The 23180-nt window shown below is 50.5% G+C and overlaps 2 protein-coding genes across 6 annotated transcripts in view; both read left to right on the top strand.

The window, feature by feature from the left end:
- The window catches only part of TSEN2 (tRNA splicing endonuclease subunit 2), an 841321-nt gene that overhangs the window by 573757 nt on the left and 244384 nt on the right, over positions 1 to 23180 (top strand). The gene's annotated exons all lie outside the window — the stretch shown is intronic.
- ERMARD (ER membrane associated RNA degradation) overlaps positions 1 to 23180 on the top strand; it is a 143209-nt gene that overhangs the window by 53852 nt on the left and 66177 nt on the right. For all 5 annotated transcript variants that reach the window (XM_078776845.1, XM_078776844.1, XM_078776846.1 and 2 more), the window contains one exon: positions 5430 to 5531. In XM_078776845.1, coding sequence (XP_078632971.1) covers positions 5430 to 5531 — 102 coding nt within the window. The remainder of the gene's footprint in view (positions 1 to 5429; positions 5532 to 23180) is intronic.

The raw sequence follows: 23180 nt of genomic DNA, 5'->3' as shown, positions 1-23180 counted from the left end.
ATGCACACACTAGCCAGGTTAGACAGAATTTATGTCAATACTGTAATGCTTGACAAGATATTGAAATCTGATATTGTGCCTTCTCTTTTTTCTGATCACCTGGCTGTAACCTTGTCCTTTAAGCTTGCTCTGCAGCAACATGGCAGCCCATATTGGAAGTTCAATGTCATGTTGCTGGAAAATGCTGCTTTTTGTGAAGCTTTCAAAGTATTTTGGATTAGCCTCAAAGAAAGAAAGAATAATTTTGATAACCCGATATTGTGGTGGGACTACGCAAAGGCGCAGATCGCTGTCTTTTGCCAACAGTTTAATTACTTCTCTTCTTTCAGTGTAAAAAGGGAGAGGTTCACACTAGAAAAGGAAATAATGAAGTTGCAAACTGATGTGGCAAATAGCCCCAATAGAACAAATAATCATTTGCTTATGGAAAAGAAGACTCTACTAAACAGCCTGGTCGAATACCAAGCAAAAGGTGCAATGGTCCGTCTACGGATGGATCAGCTATATAATTTAGATGCACCGACCAAATTTTTTTTCCATTTTGATAAAAAGACTACCAATCAAAGGCAAATTGAAACCTTAAAGCTCTCAACTGGTAACACTGTGACGTCACAAGATAATATAAAGAGGGAGGTCTATAACTTCTTTTCAGACCTGTTTATGGCAAATGATGTTGACGATGGCTCAATAAGTTACTTCACATCTGACTTACCCATGCTAAGTGCTGCTCAAAGGGATCAGCTTGGCTCCTTACTTTCCTTGGAAGAGCTTACACTTTCCCTTGCTTCTTTACCTACGGGTAAATCTCCTGGGTTGGACGGCCTCCCAATAGAGTTTTATAAATCCTTTTGGCCCTTATTAGGCCCAGAACTATTGGAGGTCTTTAATAGTTCATTACGTTGTGGTGACTTGCCGATGAGCTGCCGTAGAGCAGTCATTAGTCTATTACCAAAGAAAGGAGACCCTCAGCTCATTGATAATTGGCGTCCAATCTCTCTCCTAACTTCAGATTATAAAATATTTTCTAAAGTTCTAGCTCGACGCATCGCCCCACTCCTAGAATCGTTGATTCAAAGTGATCAGTCTTTCTGTATCCCTAACCGACAGATACACGATAACATTTTTTTATTAAGAGATCTTTGGGATGTGTGTAAAATAAAAAATGACAATCTTGGTTTGATTGTGCTTGACCAAGAGAAGGCTTTTGACCGTGTAAGTCATGTATATCTTTTCAAGGTGCTAGAGTGTTTTGGACTTGGTCCTGTTTTTCTTTCCATGGTAAAACTGCTCTATAATGGCATTTCCTCAATACTCAGAGTAAACTCTGAGCTAACTTCACCTGTAAAGGTTGGAAGGGGTATCCGTCAGGGATGTCCTTTATCTGGTATTCTGTACTCTTTAACCATTGAGCCTCTTTTAATCAAAGTCCGCAGCATCCTAACCGGATGCAAAAATTTGCTCACAAGGCCTGTGAAAGTCTCTGCATATGCTGACGATATTTGCGCCATCGTACATAATAGTGATGAGATAAAGAAACTGGTGGATTGCTTGGACTATTATGGTTCAGCTTCTTCAGCTTTGGTAAACTGGAACAAGTGCCAGGCGATGTGGATGGGCCCATGCCAGCGCCCTATGCCTGTCCTCCCGAAACACCTCACCTGGTCCCTCAACGGAATGAAGTACCTTGGTGTTTACATCGGTGATGAAGCAACACAAGCGAAAAATTGGGAGGGTCTCGCTGACTCTCTCGAACAAAAGCTGCGGAAATGGAAAGGTTTGCTGGCTTTGCTTTCATACCGGGGACGAGTCCTGGTCATAAACAACCTAGCAGCATCTATACTGTGGCACAGAATCAAAGCCATTCCACCTCCTGAACGCTTTCTGCTGAATATACAGAAGACAATAATAAACTTCTTCTGGAGTGGAAAACATTGGCTTCGTCCAGAGATCTTGAATCTTCCCTTAGAGGAAGGTGGGCATGGTCTTGTGGACATCGTATGCAGGGCTATGGCATTTGGCATTGCCTCAATCTGGCGGCTTCTCTATGGTCCATCAGACCTAGCCTGGAGGTCCACTGCTCTCCTCCTCCTCCGTCAAGCCGGCATGCTAGACTATTCATTTGGTCTATTCCTAATGAACATGAAATGTATTGATCTGTCCTTGCTTCCACCATTTTACAATATAATTCTGAATGCTTGGCGTGTTTTCATGGTCGACCGTGATTATGTTTCCTACACCCAAGAGATGTTTTTCAGAGAGCCTCTTTTCTACAACTCTCTCTTCAAAAGAATAAGAACGGAACGCTCTTTTATTGACTATTTTGTTCAGAATGGTGTCCATCACGTTGCTGATCTAATGATTGAGACAAGGACATGGTTAAGTGCTGCAGCACTTGCAAATAAAGTTGGCATGCGGTCAAACCGCATAATATCTGCTGTGCTATGCGAAATACTTAGCGTATACCGCAAAGTTAAGGTGCACTGGGAGCAATCTCCTCGCACTGGTGATGGCCTAATTGTTTGTGAGCCAAGCCTCTGTTTCCCAAATTTAGAAGTCACCCCCACTGTAATGAATTGTGGCACAATAATAAAATATTTACCAAAAATACGTTTTGGATCTGCAGGTCTGGAAAATCGTGCAATATACCAGGCCTGTGTCAAAGCAATCCGGCCCTCCTTAGGAACTTGGCAGTCAAGGAAGTGGCACAATTGCTTGCCTACAGAATACCCCTTCCAACCTAACTGGAAAGCCTATTATCACATACTTATTCCAAAGAAAACTGCCGACCTGTCGTGGAGGTTGGCACATTGGGTATTACCCACCAATAAGCTCTTGCATGTTTTTTCTTCGGAAATATCTGAGCATTGTCCCTTCTGTGGTGCTCTTGAGACCGTGTCACATGCTTATGTTGAATGTGCGCGCTTGATTCCTTTATTTGGTTTGCTGCATGAAATGTGCATGAAGCTTTCTTTAAACTTTACTTTGAATTCTTTCATTTTTTGCTTTGCCTCAAACACACACCAAATAGAAGTGGCCCTAGCGAACTTCCTCGTTGCCATGGCAAAGAAAGCAATATATCGCACGAGGAAAATGCAAATTGAAAATCCTACAAGATGTACAGATAACCTCCCGGCCTGTTTTAAAGGACTTGTTTTTGCCCGGATTAAAACAGAATTTTGTTTCTATACATATATGGATAAAGTATTGATCTTCAAAAGTATATGGGCATTGAATAATGCACTTTGCTCTGTGCAAAATGGTGTGCTGATCACAGATTGATCACTCCTCAAGCACGATATGATTTCTTTGTGAGGAGCAAAACACTTTATTATTTTTTTCCTGTTCCCTTTCTTGATGTACTAATGGTCTTCATGTAAATGTTCCCTTTTAAATGGTTTTGCTTGTTTTTTTACCTCTGATTTGTGAAATGCTTTGTGAAATGGTTGTATTTATACTTTTTACAAAATATACTTTTTGATATTTTTGTAATAAAAGGATGTAAAAGTCAAAGTCTCTCTCTCTCCCCCTCTCTCTCTCTCTCTCCCCCTCTCTCTCTCTCTCTCTCTCTCCCCCTCTCTCTCTCTCTCTCCCCCCCTCTCTCTCCCTCCTCTTTGACTCTCCTCCTTTCTCTTAGTCTTCCCGTCAGTGAAGCATTTGCTAGTCTTCAAGCATGGGTGGTATTTGCTCGTCTTCAATAAAACTGCGTTTTTGGCCACAGACACATATGTATATATGTATGATATGTCTGTCCATAAAGTGTGTGCATCGCTGCCCATCATGTGTGTGGGCTGCTTTCCATCAAGTGTGGGTGCTGCTGTCCATAAAGTGTGTGCATCGCTGTCCATCAAGTGTGTGGGCTGCTTTCCATCAAGTGTGGGTGCTGCTGTCCATCAATTATGTGGGGTGTTGTCCATCAAGTGTGGGTGCTGCTGTCCATCAATTATGTGGGGTGTTGTCCATCAAGTGTGGGTGCTGCTGTCCATCAAGTGTATGGGCTCTGCTGTCCATCAAGTGTGTGGGCTCTGCTGTCCATCAAGTGTGTGGGCTCTGCTGTCCATCAAGTGTGTGGGCTCTGCTGTCCATCAAGTGTGTGGGCTCTGCTGTCCATCAAGTGTGGGTGCTGCTGTCCATCAAGTGTGCGGGGGCTGCTGTCCATCAAGTGTAGGCACTGCTGTCCATCAGGTGTGTGGCCTCTGCTGTCCATCAAGTGTGTGGGCTCTGCTGTCCATCAAGTGTGTGGGCTCTGCTGTCCATCAAGTGTGTGGGCTCTGCTGTCCATCAAGTGTGTGGGCTCTGCTGTCCATCAAGTGTGTGGGCTGCTGTCCATCAAGTGTGTGGGCTGCTGTCCATCAAGTGTGTGGGTTGCTGTCCATCAAGTGTGTGGGCTCTGCTGTCCATAAAGTGTGTGGGCTGCTGTCCATCAAGTGTGTGAGTGCTGCTGTCCATCAAGTGTGTGGCCTCTGCTCTCCATAAAGTGTAGGTGCTGATGTCCATCAAGTGTGTGGGCTCTGCTCTCCAAGTGTGTGGGTGCTGCTGTCCATCAAGTGTAGGCGCTGCTGTCCATCAAGTGTGTGGGCTCTGCTGTCCATAAAGTGTAGGTGCTGATGTCCATCAAGTGTGTGGGCTCTGCTGCCCATAAAGTGTAGGCGCTGATGTCCATCAAGTGTGTGGGCTCTGCTGCCCATAAAGTGTAGGCACTGATGTCCATCAAGTGTGTGGGCTCTGTTGTCCAAGTGTGTGGGTGCTGCTGTCCATCAAGTGTAGGCGCTGCTGTCCATCAAGTGTGTGGGCTCTGCTGTCCATCAAGTGTGTGGGTTGCTGTCCATCAAGTGTGTGGGCTCTGCTGTCCATAAAGTGTGTGGGCTGCTGTCCATCAAGTGTGGGCTCTGCTGTCCAAGTGTGTGGGTGCTGCTGTCCATCAAGTGTAGGCGCTGCTGTCCATCAAGTGTGTGGGCTCTGCTGTCCATCAAGTGTGTGGGTGCTGCTGTCCATCAAGTGCGTGGGCTATGCTATCCATCAAGTGCAAGCGCTGATGTCCATCAAGTGTGTGGGCTCTGCTGTCCATCAAGTGTGTGGGCTCTGCTGTCCATAAAGTGTGTGGGCTCTGCTGTCCAAGTGTGTGGGCTCTGCTGTCCAAGTGTGTGGGCTCTGCTGTCCATCAAGTGCGTGGGCTCTGCTGTCCAAGTGTGTGGGTGCTGCTGTCCATAAAGTGTAGGCGCTGCTGTCCATAAAGTGTAGGCGCTGCTGTCCATAAAGTGTAGGCGCTGTTGTCCATCAAGTGTGTGGGCTGTTGTCCATCAAGTGTGTGGGCTGTTGTCCAACAAGTGTGTGGGCTGTTGTCCAACAAGTGTGTGGGCTGTTGTCCATCAGGTGTGTGGGCTGAGCTTCTCACTCAACACGTACATTAATTCTGTCTGTCTCTGCCACAGGTATTTATTGATTCTTTTCACCTCCTCATCTCTGGCGACCCCGTTGGAGTTGGCATCTGCATTCTCAAAAGCACGGCCATTCTGGAGCGCGCTCTTGGTGATGTAAGTGCGTGTTCATCACAAATCAAATAGATGTCCATCGTCATGATGTCTCGCACACATTCGTCTTTTAACGTTGATGTATCCACAGTAGTTTTTAGATCACCTGCAACAAAAACTGTTCAGGTGAAGTATTACCATCGTGCTGTTCAGGTGAGATCTAAGAGGATGTATGGTAGGTTTGCCCCCTGCCCCCCCCCCCCACCCCCAAACAGGTATTTGCTTTCTTCTCCAAAACCACACACACGATTTTGCTTGAAAGTTGCCCACAACCTTCATCACCCGTGATGGACTAAAGTTTGTCCATGGCATTAAACAAATCAGGGGTTTTCCCCCCAAAATTATGATTCCCTGGATTTTTGCTTCTTTGTCGTTGCTACCCCAGTAGCAGGAAAGAAAGCGTGTCCACACAATATTTTATACCGTATAATTTCAATACAACTATAATAAATAATAAATAGCAAGTAATAAAACAGTTTGTATTCGCTTCTGCTCTCCCTTCCCCTGCCACCTGCCCCCTCTGATGCCCCTCTAGGACACAAATTGAGACGAACCTTGGTCTAAAGACCAAACACACAACCTTATCTAATCTCACAAACCTTCTACATCATCCAAAGTTGATGAGTTAAAATGGGAGGAAATGAAAAAAATGAATTGCAAGTAAGAAATAAATTATAGTATTTATGAGATAAGGACCATGGGTGATGGGGTGATGAGGTCCTGCCTGCTGGTTCAATGATATGAGTGGCGATTTGGGCCAATCTGCTCACAGGCAGGTAGAGATATATGTGGGCAGGGAGGTGGTGATACACGCGTAGTTATGTGGCAATACACTCGTGGCATGCATGTGGTTATACATACATTGCAGGTAGGTGAAGATATACACATAGGTATGTGGCGATACACGTGTTGTAGGTAAGTGGCAATACACTCGTTGCATGCATGTAGTTATACGTGCATTGCAGGTAGGTGAAGATATACACATAGGTATGTGGCGATACACGTGTTGTAGGTAAGTGGCAATACACTCGTTGCATGCATGTAGTTATACATGCATTGCAGATAGGTGAAGATATACACATAGGTATGTGGCGATACACGTGTTGTCGGTAAGTGGCAGCACACTCATTGCATGCAGGTGGTTATACATGCATTGCAGGTAGGTGAAGATATACACATAGGTATATAGCAATACACACGTTGTAGGTATGTAGCCATACACATGTTGTAGGTATGTGATGATACTTGTGTTGTAGGAATGTGGTAATAGATGCATTGTAGGTAGGTGGCGATACACACGTTGTAGGTATGTAGCCATACACATGTTGTAGGTATGTGATGATACTTGTGTTGTAGGAATGTGGTAATAGATGCATTGTAGGTAGGCGGCGATACACACGTAGGTATGTGGTGATACACGCGATGCACACAGGTGGTTATAGATGTGCTGCAGGTAGGTGGCACTTTACACATTGTAGGTAGGTGGCGATGCAGTCGTTGCATGTAGGTGGTTATACATGCGCTTCAGGTATGTTGCGATATACACATAGGTATGTGGCGATACACACGTTCTAGGTATGTGGCGATACATGCGTTGTAGGTATGTGGCGATATACGTGTTGTAGGTATGTGGCGATACACGTGTTGTAGGTATGTGGTGATACATGCGTTGTAGGTATGTGGCGATACACGTGTTGTGGTTATGTAGAGATACACATGTTGTAGGTATGTGGCGATACACGCGTTGTAGTTATGTAGCGATACACTTGTTGTAGGTATGTGGCGATACACATGTTGTCATTATGTAGCGATACACGTGTTGTAGGTATGTGGTGATACACGTGTTGTAGTTATGTAGCGATACACGCGTTGTAGGTATGTGGCGATACACGTGTTGTAGTTATGTAGAGATACACGTGTTGTAGGTATGTGGCGATACACGCGTTGTAGTTATGTAGCGATACACTTGTTGTAGGTATGTGGTGATACACATGTTGTAGTTATGTAGCGATACACGTGTTGTAGGTATGTGGTGATACGTGTTGTAGGTATGTGGCGATACACGCATTGTAGTTATGTAGCGATACACATGTTGTAGGTATGTGGCGATACACATGTTGTAGTTATGTAGCGATATACGTGTTGTAGGTATGTGGTGATACACGTGTTGTAGTTATGTAGCGATACACGTGTTGTAGGTATGTGGTGATACACTTGTTGTAGTTATGTGGTGATACACGTGTTGTAGTTATGTAGCGATACACGCGTTGTAGGTATGTGGCGATACATGCATTGTAGTTATGTAGCGATACACATGTTGTAGGTATGTGGCGATACACACGTTGTAGTTATGTGGCGATACACATGTTGTAGGTATGTGGCGATACACACGTTGTAGTTATGTGGCGATACACGTGTTGTAGGTATGTAGCGATACACGCGTTGTAGGTATGTGGCGATACACGCGTTGTAGGTATGTGGCGATATGTAGCAGACATTTGGCAAAACAAGTTTTGCAGACCGGTGGCAATTGTTTGGGAGAGGATGTCCCAATACCTCCTGGAAGTCAATCCCATCCCCTCCATTCAGGAATGAACAAAATATAATATTCCATTGACAGTGCTGGTTTATTTACATTTTTGGTTTACTTAACCATCTTGAGAAGAAGTTACTTTAGAAGGCAGATGATGATGTTATAAGTATGTATATGAAGTAGTGTAGTTTTATACGTGTAGGGACCATAGGACTTTGGTGGAGGGTAGAGTGCTATACTTTGTGCTACAGAACATTGGTTCTGCCCAAGCAGTTTCTTGAGCCTGGGTCATACTGGGTCATACAGGGTCGTTTGCCATTGCCTTCCCAGCAGTTGTTGGGGCAGGAATTGGTCATTCGCTCAGGGTACCGGCTCATCACGAAGGGCACCGTGGGGTCTTTTAACGTCGACCAACAGACGGGACACCGAGTTGAACGTCCTTCCGAGGGACGACACACGCATTGATGCCTCGGCCTGCCTCCATGACCCCGGGACGACAGTCTTTTACCTGGGTTGGGATTCAAACCCAGGTGGGACGACATCGAGGCAAGTGTACATACCTCTAGGGCCGAGGCCATCCCGTCAGCCATGCAGTAGTTTGTGACACGTCGTCAATAACAGGTACAGATTTTGTTCATGGGATGATCCATCTCATGAAAGACCATCCACAGCAGCTTTCCATCGCTGTTTATCGAGTTTATACGTCATTTGAATCTCGGTGAGTAGTTATTAAACTCGACCAAAGATGGATTTAGTCAGGGGGGGTTATGTCATCCCGTGGGCACTGAATGATTAGAAGATTCCACCTGTCTAAACATGTTATATAGGTACCAGAGAACACAAAAAATCATGTTGGCAAATTTGAAAGTGTTGCGGGGGCAGCCATCTTGGATTTCAAAATGGCCGCCATTTAAGGTTTATTTCTTGAATAAATCTGGATTCGAATGTGGTATAAAGCTGATTTTGGTGGCAAAACCTACATTTACCATGACAAGGAAGTAGTAAAACATACATCTGGCATGATCAGAGCAAGATATATGTGATTGGTGAGCCATACTTATGCCATTTTGAGTAGCGTATCCTTTCGAAAAGAGTTATGTATTGTAATAACCGCCATATTTATAAAGGTGGTAAGGAATAAACCACCGTTTAGAGGCCATTTTTTTCCCCGCGAAGCGGGGGTTGGCCTTTTCGGGGACCGTGGTAGTTGTTGTTTTTTTGGTCCCCTTTTTGAAGCAATGTTTTACGGCCGGATGCCCTTCCTGACGCCAACCCTTTTTGCCGCCTTCAACGACAAACAGGGAATTACCAGTGAACTGGTACTCAATTAGCCGACCTCGGAAGGATGACAGGCTGAGTCAACCCCCCTGGCATTAATTCGGCGATCGACCGAGATTCGATGTAAAGGTGGTAAGGAATGATGTACCAAAAATATTTAAGCACAGAAAGCGTTTGGTTGTAAACAACTGTAACAATAATTGCTTTCCTTAGATTTATATTTTTTTGGGGGGTGGAGGACTGGAGGTGTGGGGTATGATCCAAATTGTCCAAACCGGGATATTTTAAGCATTCTCGTATCTTCTCATTTAAGTACAAGCAAGCTGATGACTGCGGACACCTCTATATGGTCCCTCTGATGGAGGATGAGCATGAAGAGTGTTAGGTCTGTGATTACTGGATATGGAAAGTTGATAGAGTTGTTTGGTGGATTATACATCTAAAATGGTTCATCTTCGGTGTCACTATACTCTGCTGAATTGTCACATGACTCCCAATCCTCAGAACAGCTGCAAAGGTCTATGCAGTTCAAACCATTCTTCTTGCATTTGCATTGATTGGTTGCACATGGTGTTCTTTTACAGGAGCACTTCACCAGATCAATTACTGCTTGTGGAGCAGGAGGCAGAGAGGTCATGACAGGTTTATAGTGTCCATCTACTAAATCCCAACCAAAATCCCTCGGTTGAGGTAATGCTGGGTTTGCGATGATGTCATAGTTACAGGTTATAGCTTGGTAGTGAGCTCTTAGGATGGCAGGTCGCAGTGCAGCTAGGGTTGGTGGCAAACCCTCTGATTGGGCTTGCTTCTTCTTGAAGAGCCACCACCTAACATCAGCTGCACTTGATAGGTCTGTATTAGGGAGATACAACTTGCAGACAAAATCTTCAATTGCAGTAAATACAGATTCAGGTAGGTGATCCGTTTTCCCTGGTAGTGTAAGAGCCTCTAGTCTATCATCATTCGGAACTAGTTCTTGCAGTAGGCCTACCTTCCAGTGTTTTTAAAACATCTGCAATGTGTTTTGTTATTATAATTTTATCTTTGCTCAGCAATTGTGTTTCATATTACAGGAAATGATAATAATAACAGCAGTAATGGTTTAAATGTTGCTGACGTGAATGAATCCCAAATTTGTTTATTAGCGGGGGAGGAACATGTCATAAAGCACAAGAATCGTGCACTTTGTGACACCTTTTTGAAATTTGGCGTGATGATAGGGCAGGTCATGAAATTTTCAAAAACCACTGGCTACAAGTTGGCACACCCCTCTGATGGCCGGTAGCTGCAAAATTCAAAATGGCCGCCAATAGGTACGAAACGGACAATATCTCAGCTTCTACTGATCATATATCTAAGTGTAATACCACTTTTTCCATGTTTTCGAGTAAAGATATTGTTACGGTCCGCGGATTAGATGTTATTTTTACCGAGCGGTGGTGTAACCGCGGCCGAACAGTTATTCCCCGACTAAAACCCGATTCACCCTGAACGTTGGCCGTATCGCGCCACAGCTACTCAATCGGGAAAACTCTAAAGCGACCGAATGCAAAGAGGAAGAAGACGTACAGAAGAGTAACGGGATTTATTATTTACACACACAAGCAAAAAGGAGCAGTCACGATTATTTACAGGGACATGAGACGCAGGTGACACAGTGAATTCCTTATACAAGCTTAATTACCTACCCAGGACAGAACAAACAAAGACACTGACTCACACGGGGAATTGCAGAGTGGATTGGCTGGAAGGAGGTGTGTGGCTGGAGGGGGAGGACGGCACGGAGCTGGCTGGAGCTTGATCCCGCACGGGACGTCGGGCTGGACCTCGACGGCCGTTGATGCCACCGGGCCTGTCGTGTGCGCGGGATCACGGGTCGGAGCTGCTTGGTGGAGCCGACGTGCTGGTGGGGGGGTCTGGCGTGACGGGTTCTCTCCTCTCTACGTGCTCTTGCTCTGACGACCCAGCTCTTTCCTTTTTACTCGTCTCCTTGTCTCAGTAAAAGCGCATCTGCTTGTCTCCTCCCTTGGACTCCTCTCCTTTCTCTGTAAAAGCTCATCTGCTTGGGGAACGCCCCGCCGCGGGTTATATAGGCCCCGCCCCTCAACCTTTGCGAACCTCCCCCAAACGTTCTCTCTCCGCCCTCTCAAGCCAAACCCCTTGTTCATGGTTGGTCGAGTGGGGCTGGCTCACTCCTCCCCTCTCTGATGAGGTGGGGACCCGCCTTTCTTCCCCAACCCTGCCTCGTGGCCAATGGTGGTTGAAGAAAACCGCCCAAAATGCAGTTGGCCATTGAAATGAAATGAAAGGGGATCTACTCTTATTTCACTTGGTACAATGGAGTATTTAAGTTAATGGGAGACACAGCCTTACCCTAAGACACATAATAAGATATAAGCTATCGAACAGGGGTATTCTATGATTGGCTGACGTGTATGCTTTATGGACTAATTACTGAGACGCCCTTTTTACCTTTATACAACTCTGGAGGCAAGAGGGGCCATATCCAACCAATGGTACACAGCAGTTTACCACAATCCAATACACACAATCAAAAAAATGCCATCCTCATATCCGCAACACTGCACCCTCCTCCTCTTAGGCACGTCCCGGGCCTACAACTTTTATTTTTAGTGTGACACGTAGGTGTAGTTCCCTCTACTTTTAACCTGACCCTGAGTGCGACAGTTTTAAAACATAAATAAATGTGTCCCGCTGCTCCATTGCACCCTGCCTAACAGACTTACGCCCACAGTTAACCGAATTGCGGAATGGTCTTCAAACTATACATTGACGGTGGGGAGCATTATTTACAATTGACGCTACTTTTATTTACAAAACTAACCCAGGACCTGTAATTGTTCTTTCTGGGGGGGGGGGGGGGGAGGAGACATTCTGCTCTGCATCGACGCACCATGAAAGCACCCAAAACGCACCAATACACCCCCAAGCACCAATCGGTGCAGTCACCATTGTTCAATGAATGTTCATGAATAAAAATAAAATCAACAACCCCTAACCCTGCAGGTGATCTCTTGCTCTTCGGCTCCCTCTGCTGGCTATTATTATTTCTTCCAGTTGTTGTCATTTTCCTTTGCTGGCGGCCTATTTGTATTAAAACTTGCACCCAACGTATCCCTTTTATTTATTTATGGCCCACCAGGCCGACTACTGTGGTTCACCTGTGGGGCATCGGTGCCCTGTGGCCAAGGTCCGCCAGCAAGATTTCGGGCCCTCATGGCCGGTTCCAGCAGAGGGGCCATGCCCCAACCCATGGGGTCCATAAGTGGTGCTCGGCCACAGACATGTGGTCCATCATGTGGTGCATCGATGCAGACAGCTGGTTCTGAGAGTTTCGGGCGCACAATGGAGGACTCACGCACGCTCCCCTCGGCGCCCAATGGCGCACAGGTCATGTGGGAGACAAAAGGGGGAAGTCAAATGAGCGAGGGGTAAGGTCACAAGGGTGCACATCAATAAGGCAATGCAAGGCGAAATGCGTACGGAGAGCGAAATGAGAAAGCACGTCCCTACCGTACGTCACCCCCCCTGTCACCGACACTACCCTTGCCCTTACCCCATATTTACAAAATCTACACCTTTACAAATTCGTCGCTACTGTCACGTCTTCCCCATATTTCTCTTATCAAATTCGTCACCACAATCCCACTATCCAAAATTTGCCATCACCAATTCATCATCAATCCTCATAAGGAGGGAGAGATGGAACATCAAGCACAATGTCACACCCACGTCATGATGCGTCTCACAATCCAAAACATTTGCACATAAAAAATAATCAAACATGGCATGGTGTGGAGTTACGTCACCTCAGGTGAGTGCATGTAGATGGTGCGAGGAGACTTCCTAATCCTAACTATCCTCTAAATGACTTTAACACACTTTACACTACCCGGGGTCTTTCCCTGCCAATCCATTGGCCAACTTACACTATGGGATCTAAAAACCAATTCCCATTGACCAAACTGTGGTGCTGCTCAATTTGGGGTCTCACTCCCCCGATTCATCTCCCGGTGCCCTTGCACAATTTCTGGGCTGTGACGTGTAGCTCTCCCAGCAGGTCTACCCACCTGCACACCTCCACCACTGTAGTTGCCACCCGAGCTTACCTAGCTCCTCACCCTAACCTAACTAACTGGGGAAGGCCCCTCCTGGCTCTGTCACCCCTTGGTGCCCTCTGGCACTGGGCTACCCGGGTCCGTCCTCCGGATCCTCGGGCCCCATCCACAACAACTCTACCGGCTCCCAGAGCCCACCTGCGGCCTCACCTGGCCGACATCCTCACAGTGGTGGAGTGCCCAAACCAACTACACACACTAACAGGCTACACGCCCAGCCATTTCCACAACACTAATGCACCCATCCAAATACCATTCTTTCACCTCGCACCACAGATGCCAATATCCAACCACAATTTACCTGTACCCTCTACCTAACACTTACACTACCCGCCCCAGGTATTCACGATGGGGGTCCACTCTTCCCCCATTCACACCTTCGCACCATCCACTCCACTCCATAGTTTCCACCATACGCACTCCACGACCATCCATTCCAATCACCTGTTGGTGCACACCTGTGCACTCACACCTGGTGCCACCTGCACCCTCCTTCTCTTCCTGGACCATTTGGTCATCACAATACACATCACCACTACTCCCTCATACACTGCTCCATCCACCTGTCCAGTTGCACACCTGTGCAATCACACCTGTTCAATCACACCTGTTGAATCCTCAAACACACGGCATCATCTCATCTAACTACTCCCCTCTGAAACTTGCGCTTCCCAGTCGCCCCTTTAAACTATTGCGCTCCCTCGTCATTATCATCCACACTAATCTACCTGCGTCCCCACTGCAGGTATCAGTCACTAACTAAACCTTAACGTTACCTAATGTCATCTTCGCTAGATCCCTACACACGATATATCCTAACCCTCCCGGGCTAGTTTTCACTGCCATCAACCCCATAAACTAGTGCTCCTTTGCCCCCCTCTGTGAGGGATGGTGGATTGGCCATCCCATCACATGGGGCATCTCTTACTATAAATTTTGCTCGTCCAAATCCAACAAATCAAAAATTTGCCAATCATCTGCCAATCACTGTACCATTACCAATCATCACTCTGCCAATCCTTTGCCAATCATCAAATTTTGTTTTTCTAATTTCGGGGCCAAAACACTATTCTCGTCATCAGTCTTCTCACTAGTGCCTCTCGGTGCGCCAATTCACTTCCAAAGCTCGGCTTCGTAAAGCCGAGCAATGAATGCGGGTTGTTTGGTGCCAGCGGCTGGATACGTCCCGCATTCGGTGCAGGGACGGGGGCTTACCCGGGCCGAGATCCCACGCACCACCTCGGCACGGAGCCATCCCATGGCCCGATCTCGACCTGCCGGAATGCCTTAACAAAAAGGGGTCGCCATGACGACCCTTCCTATCGGGCTGCCCGCTCCGCTTAGTGGAGCACGGACGCGGCCGTTCAAAGCGATGCCCAGCGTGGATCGCGTACGGCGGTCCTTTCGAACCCGCCGTGGTTCGGATCCCCGCTGGTCCTCGCGGCACGCGAAGCTGCCCGACGCGCACCGAGGGCCCGATTCGGCTATAAGTCGTTCTAACCTCTAACCCGGTTACCGTCGATGCTTCACCTGCATGCTTACACCCCGCAGCCCGTTCCTTGCTCAAACATCCAGCTGTTCCCATGCTCCTCGTCATTGCACCTTCTCTTACACACCCAGGTACACTCAATCCGCTTACAGACTTGGTCACACACCTGACCACCGAACACCTTGGCACACATTCGTTGTTCGCACACCTCACCAACACACCTCTTCGCGCCCCCTCCTCGGTCACCTCCTCTGTGACAATCACAGGTGTGCTCTCACTCGCACACCCAACCACGTGCCTCACTACTAATTCCAGCGTGCATTCCCACACACGCTCTACCATTCCAGGTGTGCTTCCTTCCATTCCAGGTGTACATCCTCTCTCACCTATCACAACCAACTCACGCTCCGTGTCACTCTTACTACTCTCACCTCCACTCTTGACAGCGCACTCACCCTTACTCTCGACAGCGCACTCTTTCCTCACGCACCTGTCCGTTACACACCTTTCTCACGCACCCTCTCCCGTTACATCCTCTGTAACACTCACCACAGGTGTGCATTCTCCCTTACTCTTGACAGCGCACTCTTTCCCCATGCACCTGTCCGTTACACACCTTTCTCGCGCACTCTCTTGCGCACACTCTCCCGTTACTTCCGCCGTAACACTCACCACACCGCGCTTCCATGTGCTCCCTCGCACACGCGCTACGACCGACTCACTCTCGACAGCACACTCACTCCTTGGCGCGCACTTTTTCCTCACACACCCCAGAGTCGGACATTCTCGCACACCTCTTTTTTCGCACACCAGACCTGTCGCACACTTCACCAACGGCCTCTCACGAACACCCGGGTCCACATCAACCCCCAAGCCGACTGAAGCTCCCCTCACATCATATGCATTTTCACGTATATCGCCACTCACCTTGGCACCTCGTCTCCGCACCTCCTTCACCACCCGCAAACTCTTTATTTGGTTAGTGAGCACACCATTATGAGTTGAGCACCGACCTTGTACATATTCCATCACCTCCTCCTGTATTTCTCTCTTAGTTTCTGTCCGTCCCTTCTTAATTTCACTCACCTCTTCTTCCACTTCCTCTAATTTTTGCTTCACCTCTTTTATTTCCCGGTGCGTTTCCTCAAGTTCATCCTCTAAGGCTACCTTGACCGTTTCTATGTGCGTCCTCACCTCTCGGTCCTTCGTCTCCATTACTTCTGTCACCTCTTCCAACCTCGTTGTCAGTCCCTCACGTACCATCTGACATTGCCTCTGTGTCGCTATTAAGTCATTTTTGATTTCTTTTTGTGTCGCTTTCAACCCTCCTAGTACCGCTGTATTCTTTTCTACTTGATCCACTAGTTCTTTTTGTCCCTCCGTCAGCTGTTCCACCTCCTCCGTCAGGTCCTCTATGCCCCCTTGTAACCTTGTCGTCCCATTTCTCACCTCTTTCTCTATACGCTTTTCACCTCGCTTTACCTCCTCGCGTACCCCCGAGACCTCCTCACTTACACCTCGTCGTATCTCCTCTTTCATCGCCTCCCTCTCCTCCCTCTCCTTTGTAGATGCCGCCCTCATCTGTCCCAATTCATCCCTCTGAGCATCCAGTTTGGTTTCTACCCCGATTTTCACCTCCTCTATCTGCTCTCCCATTTGTTTCATTTCTCGGGCGGATTGCTCCCCTATCTCCCGCAATTTGTCTTCCATCCTATTTTCTAACCCCATTAACCCATTTTTCACCCCCTCTAACTGATTCTCCTGGGCAGCCATTCTATTTTCCACCCCCGTTAACCCATTCTTTACCTCTTTTATCCCATTGTCTAACCCCTCAAATTTTTTTTCTAATCCCTCACCGGTACCCCTCGCTTCGTCCCTCATTACCCCCAATTGCTCACCCTGAGCATCCATCCGGTTCCCCATTACCCCCATTTGGCCCTCCAATCGCTCACCCTGAGCATCCATTTTTGCCATCAGTTGGGTCAAGAATAATCTGAGGTCAAACCCGGTTTGCCCAGCGTCCCCAGCCGCCACCGCGGGCTCGCCCTCTGCGGCGCCGCTATTTTGGGACCCTTCAACCACGTGCGCGAGCGCGCCATTTTGTGCACCTGATACCCCCTCAACCACATTGCCAATGTTCTCCTCCTCTCCTTCCCCCACATACATTTCCCCGAGGTCCTGGGTCGATTCCACCCCGTCTATCTCTATCTCTCCCACCGGCATCCCGTCGCCTTGACCAGCCATGGCGCGATTTCAAAATTCGGGTTTTTCTTTAAAACAAAACAATTTCCAGCTGCTTGTAATTTTGAGCGCGTTAAGCGCGCTTCGGGCCTCGTATCTCACTCCCCGACACCAATTTGTTACGGTCCGCGGATTAGATGTTATTTTTACCGAGCGGTGGTGTAACCGCGGCCGAACAGTTATTCCCCGACTAAAACCCGATTCACCCTGAACGTTGGCCGTATCGCGCCACAGCTACTCAATCGGGAAAACTCTAAAGCGACCGAATGCAAAGAGGAAGAAGACGTACAGAAGAGTAACGGGATTTATTATTTACACACACAAGCAAAAAGGAGCAGTCACGATTATTTACAGGGACATGAGACGCAGGTGACACAGTGAATTCCTTATACAAGCTTAATTACCTACCCAGGACAGAACAAACAAAGACACTGACTCACACGGGGAATTGCAGAGTGGATTGGCTGGAAGGAGGTGTGTGGCTGGAGGGGGAGGACGGCACGGAGCTGGCTGGAGCTTGATCCCGCACGGGACGTCGGGCTGGACCTCGACGGCCGCTGATGCCACCGGGCCTGTCGTGTGCGCGGGATCACGGGTCGGAGCTGCTTGGTGGAGCCGACGCGCTGGTGGGGGGGTCTGGCGTGACGGGTTCTCTCCTCTCCACGCGCTCTTGCTCTGACGACCCAGCTCTTTCCTTTTTACTCATCTCCTTGTCTCAGTAAAAGCGCATCTGCTTGTCTCCTCCCTTGGACTCCTCTCCTTTCTCTGTAAAAGCTCATCTGCTTGGGGAACGCCCCGCCGCGGGTTATATAGGCCCCGCCCCTCAACCTTTGCGAACCTCCCCCAATCGTTCTCTCTCCGCCCTCTCAAGCCAAACCCCTTGTTCATGGTTGTTCGAGTGGGGCTGGCTCACTTCTCCCCTCTCTGACGAGGTGGGGACCCGCCTTTCTTCCCCAACCCTGCCTCGTGGCCAATGGTGGTTGAAGAAAACCGCCCAAAATGCAGTTGGCCATTGAAATGAAATGAAAGGGGATCTACTCTTATTTCACTTGGTACAATGGAGTATTTAAGTTAATGGGAGACACAGCCTTACCCTAAGACACATAATAAGATATAAGCTATCGAACAGGGGTATTCTATGATTGGCTGACGTGTATGCTTTATGGACTAATTACCGAGACGCCCTTTTTACCTTTATACAACTCTGGAGGCAAGAGGGGCCATATCCAACCAATGGTACACAGCAGTTTACCACAATCCAATACACACAATCAAAAAAATGCCATCCTCATATCCGCAACAATATAATCCATTTTTAAAGAGTGTTTTAGGATTTGAGATCAATTTAAAGGAAGTCACGAATCCGTAACACTACACACACACACACACACACACACACACACACACACACACACACACACACACACACACACACACACACACACACACACACACACACACACACACACACACACACACCTATTTAAACTAGTTATTCCAATGCAAACTGTTTCTTCTCAGCTAAACAAGTTCCTTAAAAGCATCTTATCAAAACCTATAAGATAGAAATGTAAACTTACCACAAACTTTGGGGTTTTTTTCCTGCTTGGTGTCATAATACTGAGCCAGTAGACTTCTGACCAATGACATGTTGTAGCGGTTACCGGAAGCATGACACAATCACCTTGCACTGGCTGATGACGTTACCAGCGGGCGGTTACTTGCCCGGACTCGCCCGGACGTGTCCGGACTTGCCTTGCCCGGGCGGACTCTCGATTTGCATACCACGCCCCGTTGAGAGGCGTGGCTGACTTATTTGCATAGCACGCCCCGCCTGAGAGGCGTGGCTTTTGTGTGGTGAACTTTTGATATAAATTGCCGCCCGTGTTAATGGGCTATTCAGTGCTTTTGAGTTCTTTTGAGTTGAGCTCGAATAAATAGCTCAGTGAAACTTCGTTCCTGGTGTCGTCCATTTTGTCCGGCTTTATCGTGCGAGCATAGCTCCACAATTGGTGACCCCTTTTCGAGAACACGGTGATGGTCATCTGTAGCTTTGAAGCTCCCTGGCTTCTGGGAATCACACGCAGCCATCTGGTTCGCCCAGGCAGATTCTCTCTTCGCCCTGCGGAACATCACAGAGGACACGACGCGCTACCACCATGTGGTCTCCACGCTCAACGCCTCCAAAGCTGCCCTGGGTCCTGAGCTTCCGACAGAACCCGCCGAACGCCGACAAATACGGCGCGCTCAAAGGCCTACTCCTCGGTGCGTTTGGACTCACGGAGACCGAACGCGCGCGACAGCTGCTCGACCTCCCGGACCTGGGTGAGGGCCGTCCATCCGAGCGCATGGATCACATGCTGGCTCTACTCGGTGACCACAGCCCAGATTTCCTCTTCCGTGAGCTGTTCCTCCGGCAGCTACCCTGGCAGGTACGGTTAGCTTTGGCTAACTCGCCCATCACGGACCCTCGCGCCCTGGCCAAGGAGGCCGATAAATTTTTCTCGGCCAGGCGACACGGCGGAAGGCCGCCTGGAACCCTGGGCCGACCGAGGCAACGCCCGCGCCACGACCGGCGCCACCACCGGCTGAGTCAGCGCCACTGGCGGCAGCGGCCGCCGCGACGCCCCGTCTACCGAACCCGACACGACCGCCGGAGCCTCCACCAGAGCGGACCACGTGCTACTACCACGCCAGGTTCGGGCAGAAGGCCAGAACGTTCCGCCCACCGTGCACTTTCGGCAGGTCGGGAAACGACCAGGCCGGCGCTCGCTGCCTGCCATGAGCGTCGGCCATTCAGGCAGCCTTCTGTTTATCACGGACACAGCGTCCGGGCGGCGTTTTTTGTGCGACACCGGCGCTCAGCTGAGCGTGATACCCGCCTCGGTGCAGGACAAACAGGCCGCGCTTTGCGGCCCCGCCTTGGTCGCCGCAAACAGCTCCTCCATCCGCACCTTCGGTTCACGCAGCGTCGCACTCTGCTTTAGGGGCCAGCGCTACAGGTGGGACTTCATCACGGCGAACGTGCCCACGGCCTTGCTGGGTGCAGATTTTCTATGCGCGCATGGGCTTTTGGTGGACGTCAAACGGCGGCGGCTCATCAACGCGGAGACCTTCAGCTCGCTCGCTTGCTCATTGAGCGGCTCCGCACCAACCAAGCTAGCCTGCGCACTCCCGGCCGCGGACAATTTCACCCGCCTGCTCGCCGAGTTTCCCGCCCTCACGCAGCCGACGTTTTCAGCCGTCGCCGTCAAACACGGCGTCAAACACCACATCCCGACCACAGGTCCACCGGTCTACGCCAGGGCTCGTCGCCTGGACCCGACCAAACTCACCATGGCGAAGGCGGAATTCGACACGCTGAAGCGATTGGGCATTGTGCGGCGCTCGAATAGCACGTGGGCCTCGCCCCTGCACATCGTGCCCAAACCGGGTGGCAGATGGCGACCATGCGGCGATTACCGCCGCCTCAACGATGCCACCACCCCCGACCGGTACCCGATACCACACATACAGGACTTTTCCGCCCGTTTGGCGGGGCGGGTGATCTTTTCCAAGGTCAACCTCATTCGGGGCTACCACCAGGTACCCGTCCGGCCGGCCGACGTGCCGAAGACGGCGGTAATTACACCTTTTGGCCTCTTCGAGTTCCTTCGCATGCCGTTCGGCCTTAAGAACGCGGCCCAGGCCTTCCAGCGGCTGATGCACAGCGTGCTGCGCGACCTCACCTTCCTTTTCGTCTACTTGGACGACATTCTCGTCGCCAGCACTTCCCGGGTGGAGCACCTCATCCACCTGCGCACGCTTTTTGAGCGCCTCGGCCAGCACGGCCTCATCATCAACCCGGCGAAATGCCAGTATGGCGTAACGGCCGTCGACTTCTTGGGGCACCGCATCACGAAGCGCGGGGCCGTCCCGCTGCCTACCAAGGTGGAGGCAGTCACAAGTTTACCGCGCCCCCACTCCATCAAGGCCCTACAGGAATTTTTGGGGATGGTAAATTTCTACCACCGGTTCGTGCCTCGCGCCGCCCAACTCATGCGCCCCCTGTACGAAGCCCTTCGGGGCAAGCCGGCCAAGCACGACGTCGCCTGGACCACAGAGATGGACGAGGCGTTCACGGGCGCTAAGCTGGCCCTCGCCAACGCGACCATGCTGGCGCACCCGGCGCTCGACGCACCCATCGCCCTCACCACGGACGCTTCTGACTATGCGGTGGGCGCCGTGCATGAACAGTGGGTGAACGGGGCTTGGCAACCGCTGGCCTTCTTCAGCCGGCAGCTTCGCCCTAACGAGCGCAAGTATAGCACTTTCGACCGCGAGCTCCTCGGCCTTTACCTGGCCGTTCGCCACTTCCGCCATCTTCTAGAGGGCCGCCCGTTCACGGCGTTTGTGGACCACAAACCCCTGGTCTTCGCCATGGCCAAGGTTGCAGAGCCGTGGTCGGCCCGCCAGCAGCGCCACCTCTCTGCCGTGTCTGAATTTACGACGGACATCCGGCACGTCGCGGGCAAGGACAACGCTGTGGCCGATTGCCTCTCCCAGTCCGGCGCGAACGCCATCCACCTCGGTGTGGACTTCGCCCGCATAGCGGCCGACCAGACCGCCGACCCCACGGTGCAAGCCCTCCGGACAGCGGACACAGGCCTGCGGTTGGCCGACGTCCCCTTCGAGGACACAGGCACAGTTCTCCTGTGCGACGTTTCCCTGGGCCAACCTCGCCCCATCGTGCCCACCGGATGACAGCGGCACATTTTTGACGCCCTCCACGGCCTTTCCCACCCGGGCCGGAAAGCGTCGCAGAAGCTCGTGGCAGCAAAGTTCGTCTGGCACGGGCTCCTTAAGGACGTCCGCGACTGGGCCAACGCCTGTGTCGCCTGCCAGCGCACGAAGGTCCACCGGCACACCCAGGCCCCGTTGGCACCATTCGACGTGCCCGCGCGGCGCTTCGACCACGTCAATGTGGACCTGGTGGGACCCCTTCCCTCCTCGCGGGGCTTCACCCACCTCCTCACGATGGTGGACAGGACCACCAGGTGGCCGGAGGCCATCCCGCTGGCATCAACAACATCCGCCGACGTGGCGCAGGCCTTCATTGGCACCTGGATTGCCCGTTTCGGAGCCCCCTCGGACATCTCCTCCGACAGAGGCCTGCAATTCACCTCCGAGCTTTGGGGCGCGATCGCCCAGGCCTTGTGAGTCAAGCTACACTGCACCACGGCCTACCACCCCCAAGCCAACGGCTTGTGCGAGCGGTTCCACCGCTTGATGAAGGCCGCTGTCAGGGCCAGCCTCCAGGACGACGGTTGGGCCGACAGGCTCCCGTGGGTCTTATTGGGCCTCTGAACGGCCCCTAAAGAGGACCTCCAGGCTTCCACCGCCGAACTGGTCTACGGCCAGCCACTGCGTGTGCCGGGCGAGTTCATCCCTGACGCCACCGGCCCCTGGTCCACGGCTCGCCAACGCTCGGTCCTCCAGGAGGCCGCCAGGAGATTTGCCCCCGTGCCCATGTCCCACCACGGCTGCTCCAACCCCACGTCCCCCCAGCACTTCGCACTGCGGAGTACGTTTTTATCCGGAACGATGCACACCGGGGACCGCTCTGGCCGCCGTACGATGGAACTTTCCGGGTCCTGAAGAGGGACGACAAGTCGTTCATCATTGACATCGGCGGCAAACCGGACCGCATCTCCGTGGACCGCCTCAAGCCGGCCCATTTGGACCTCGACCAATCTCCACGGTTGGCCCTTCCTCCACGACGGGGCCGTCCCCCGTCAACCAAGCCCCCCGCCCGACCATCCACCGCCACGCCACCTACCACCCCCACACGAATCGCCAGGGGTCGTTTCGGCCGGGTTATCAGGACCCCCCTCAAACTGACTCTCCCGGTGCAAGTTAATTCTGGGGGGGGGGCACATGTAGCGGTTACCGGAAGCATGACACAATCACCTTGCACCGGCCGATGACGTAAC

The sequence above is a fragment of the Myxine glutinosa genome, chromosome 4, assembly GCF_964187855.1.
Source record: "Myxine glutinosa chromosome 4, kmMyxGlut1.1, whole genome shotgun sequence".
Taxonomy (NCBI): domain Eukaryota; kingdom Metazoa; phylum Chordata; class Myxini; order Myxiniformes; family Myxinidae; genus Myxine; species Myxine glutinosa.
Note: the sequence above shows the minus strand (reverse complement) of the source record. Positions and strands in the feature narration are given on the sequence as shown.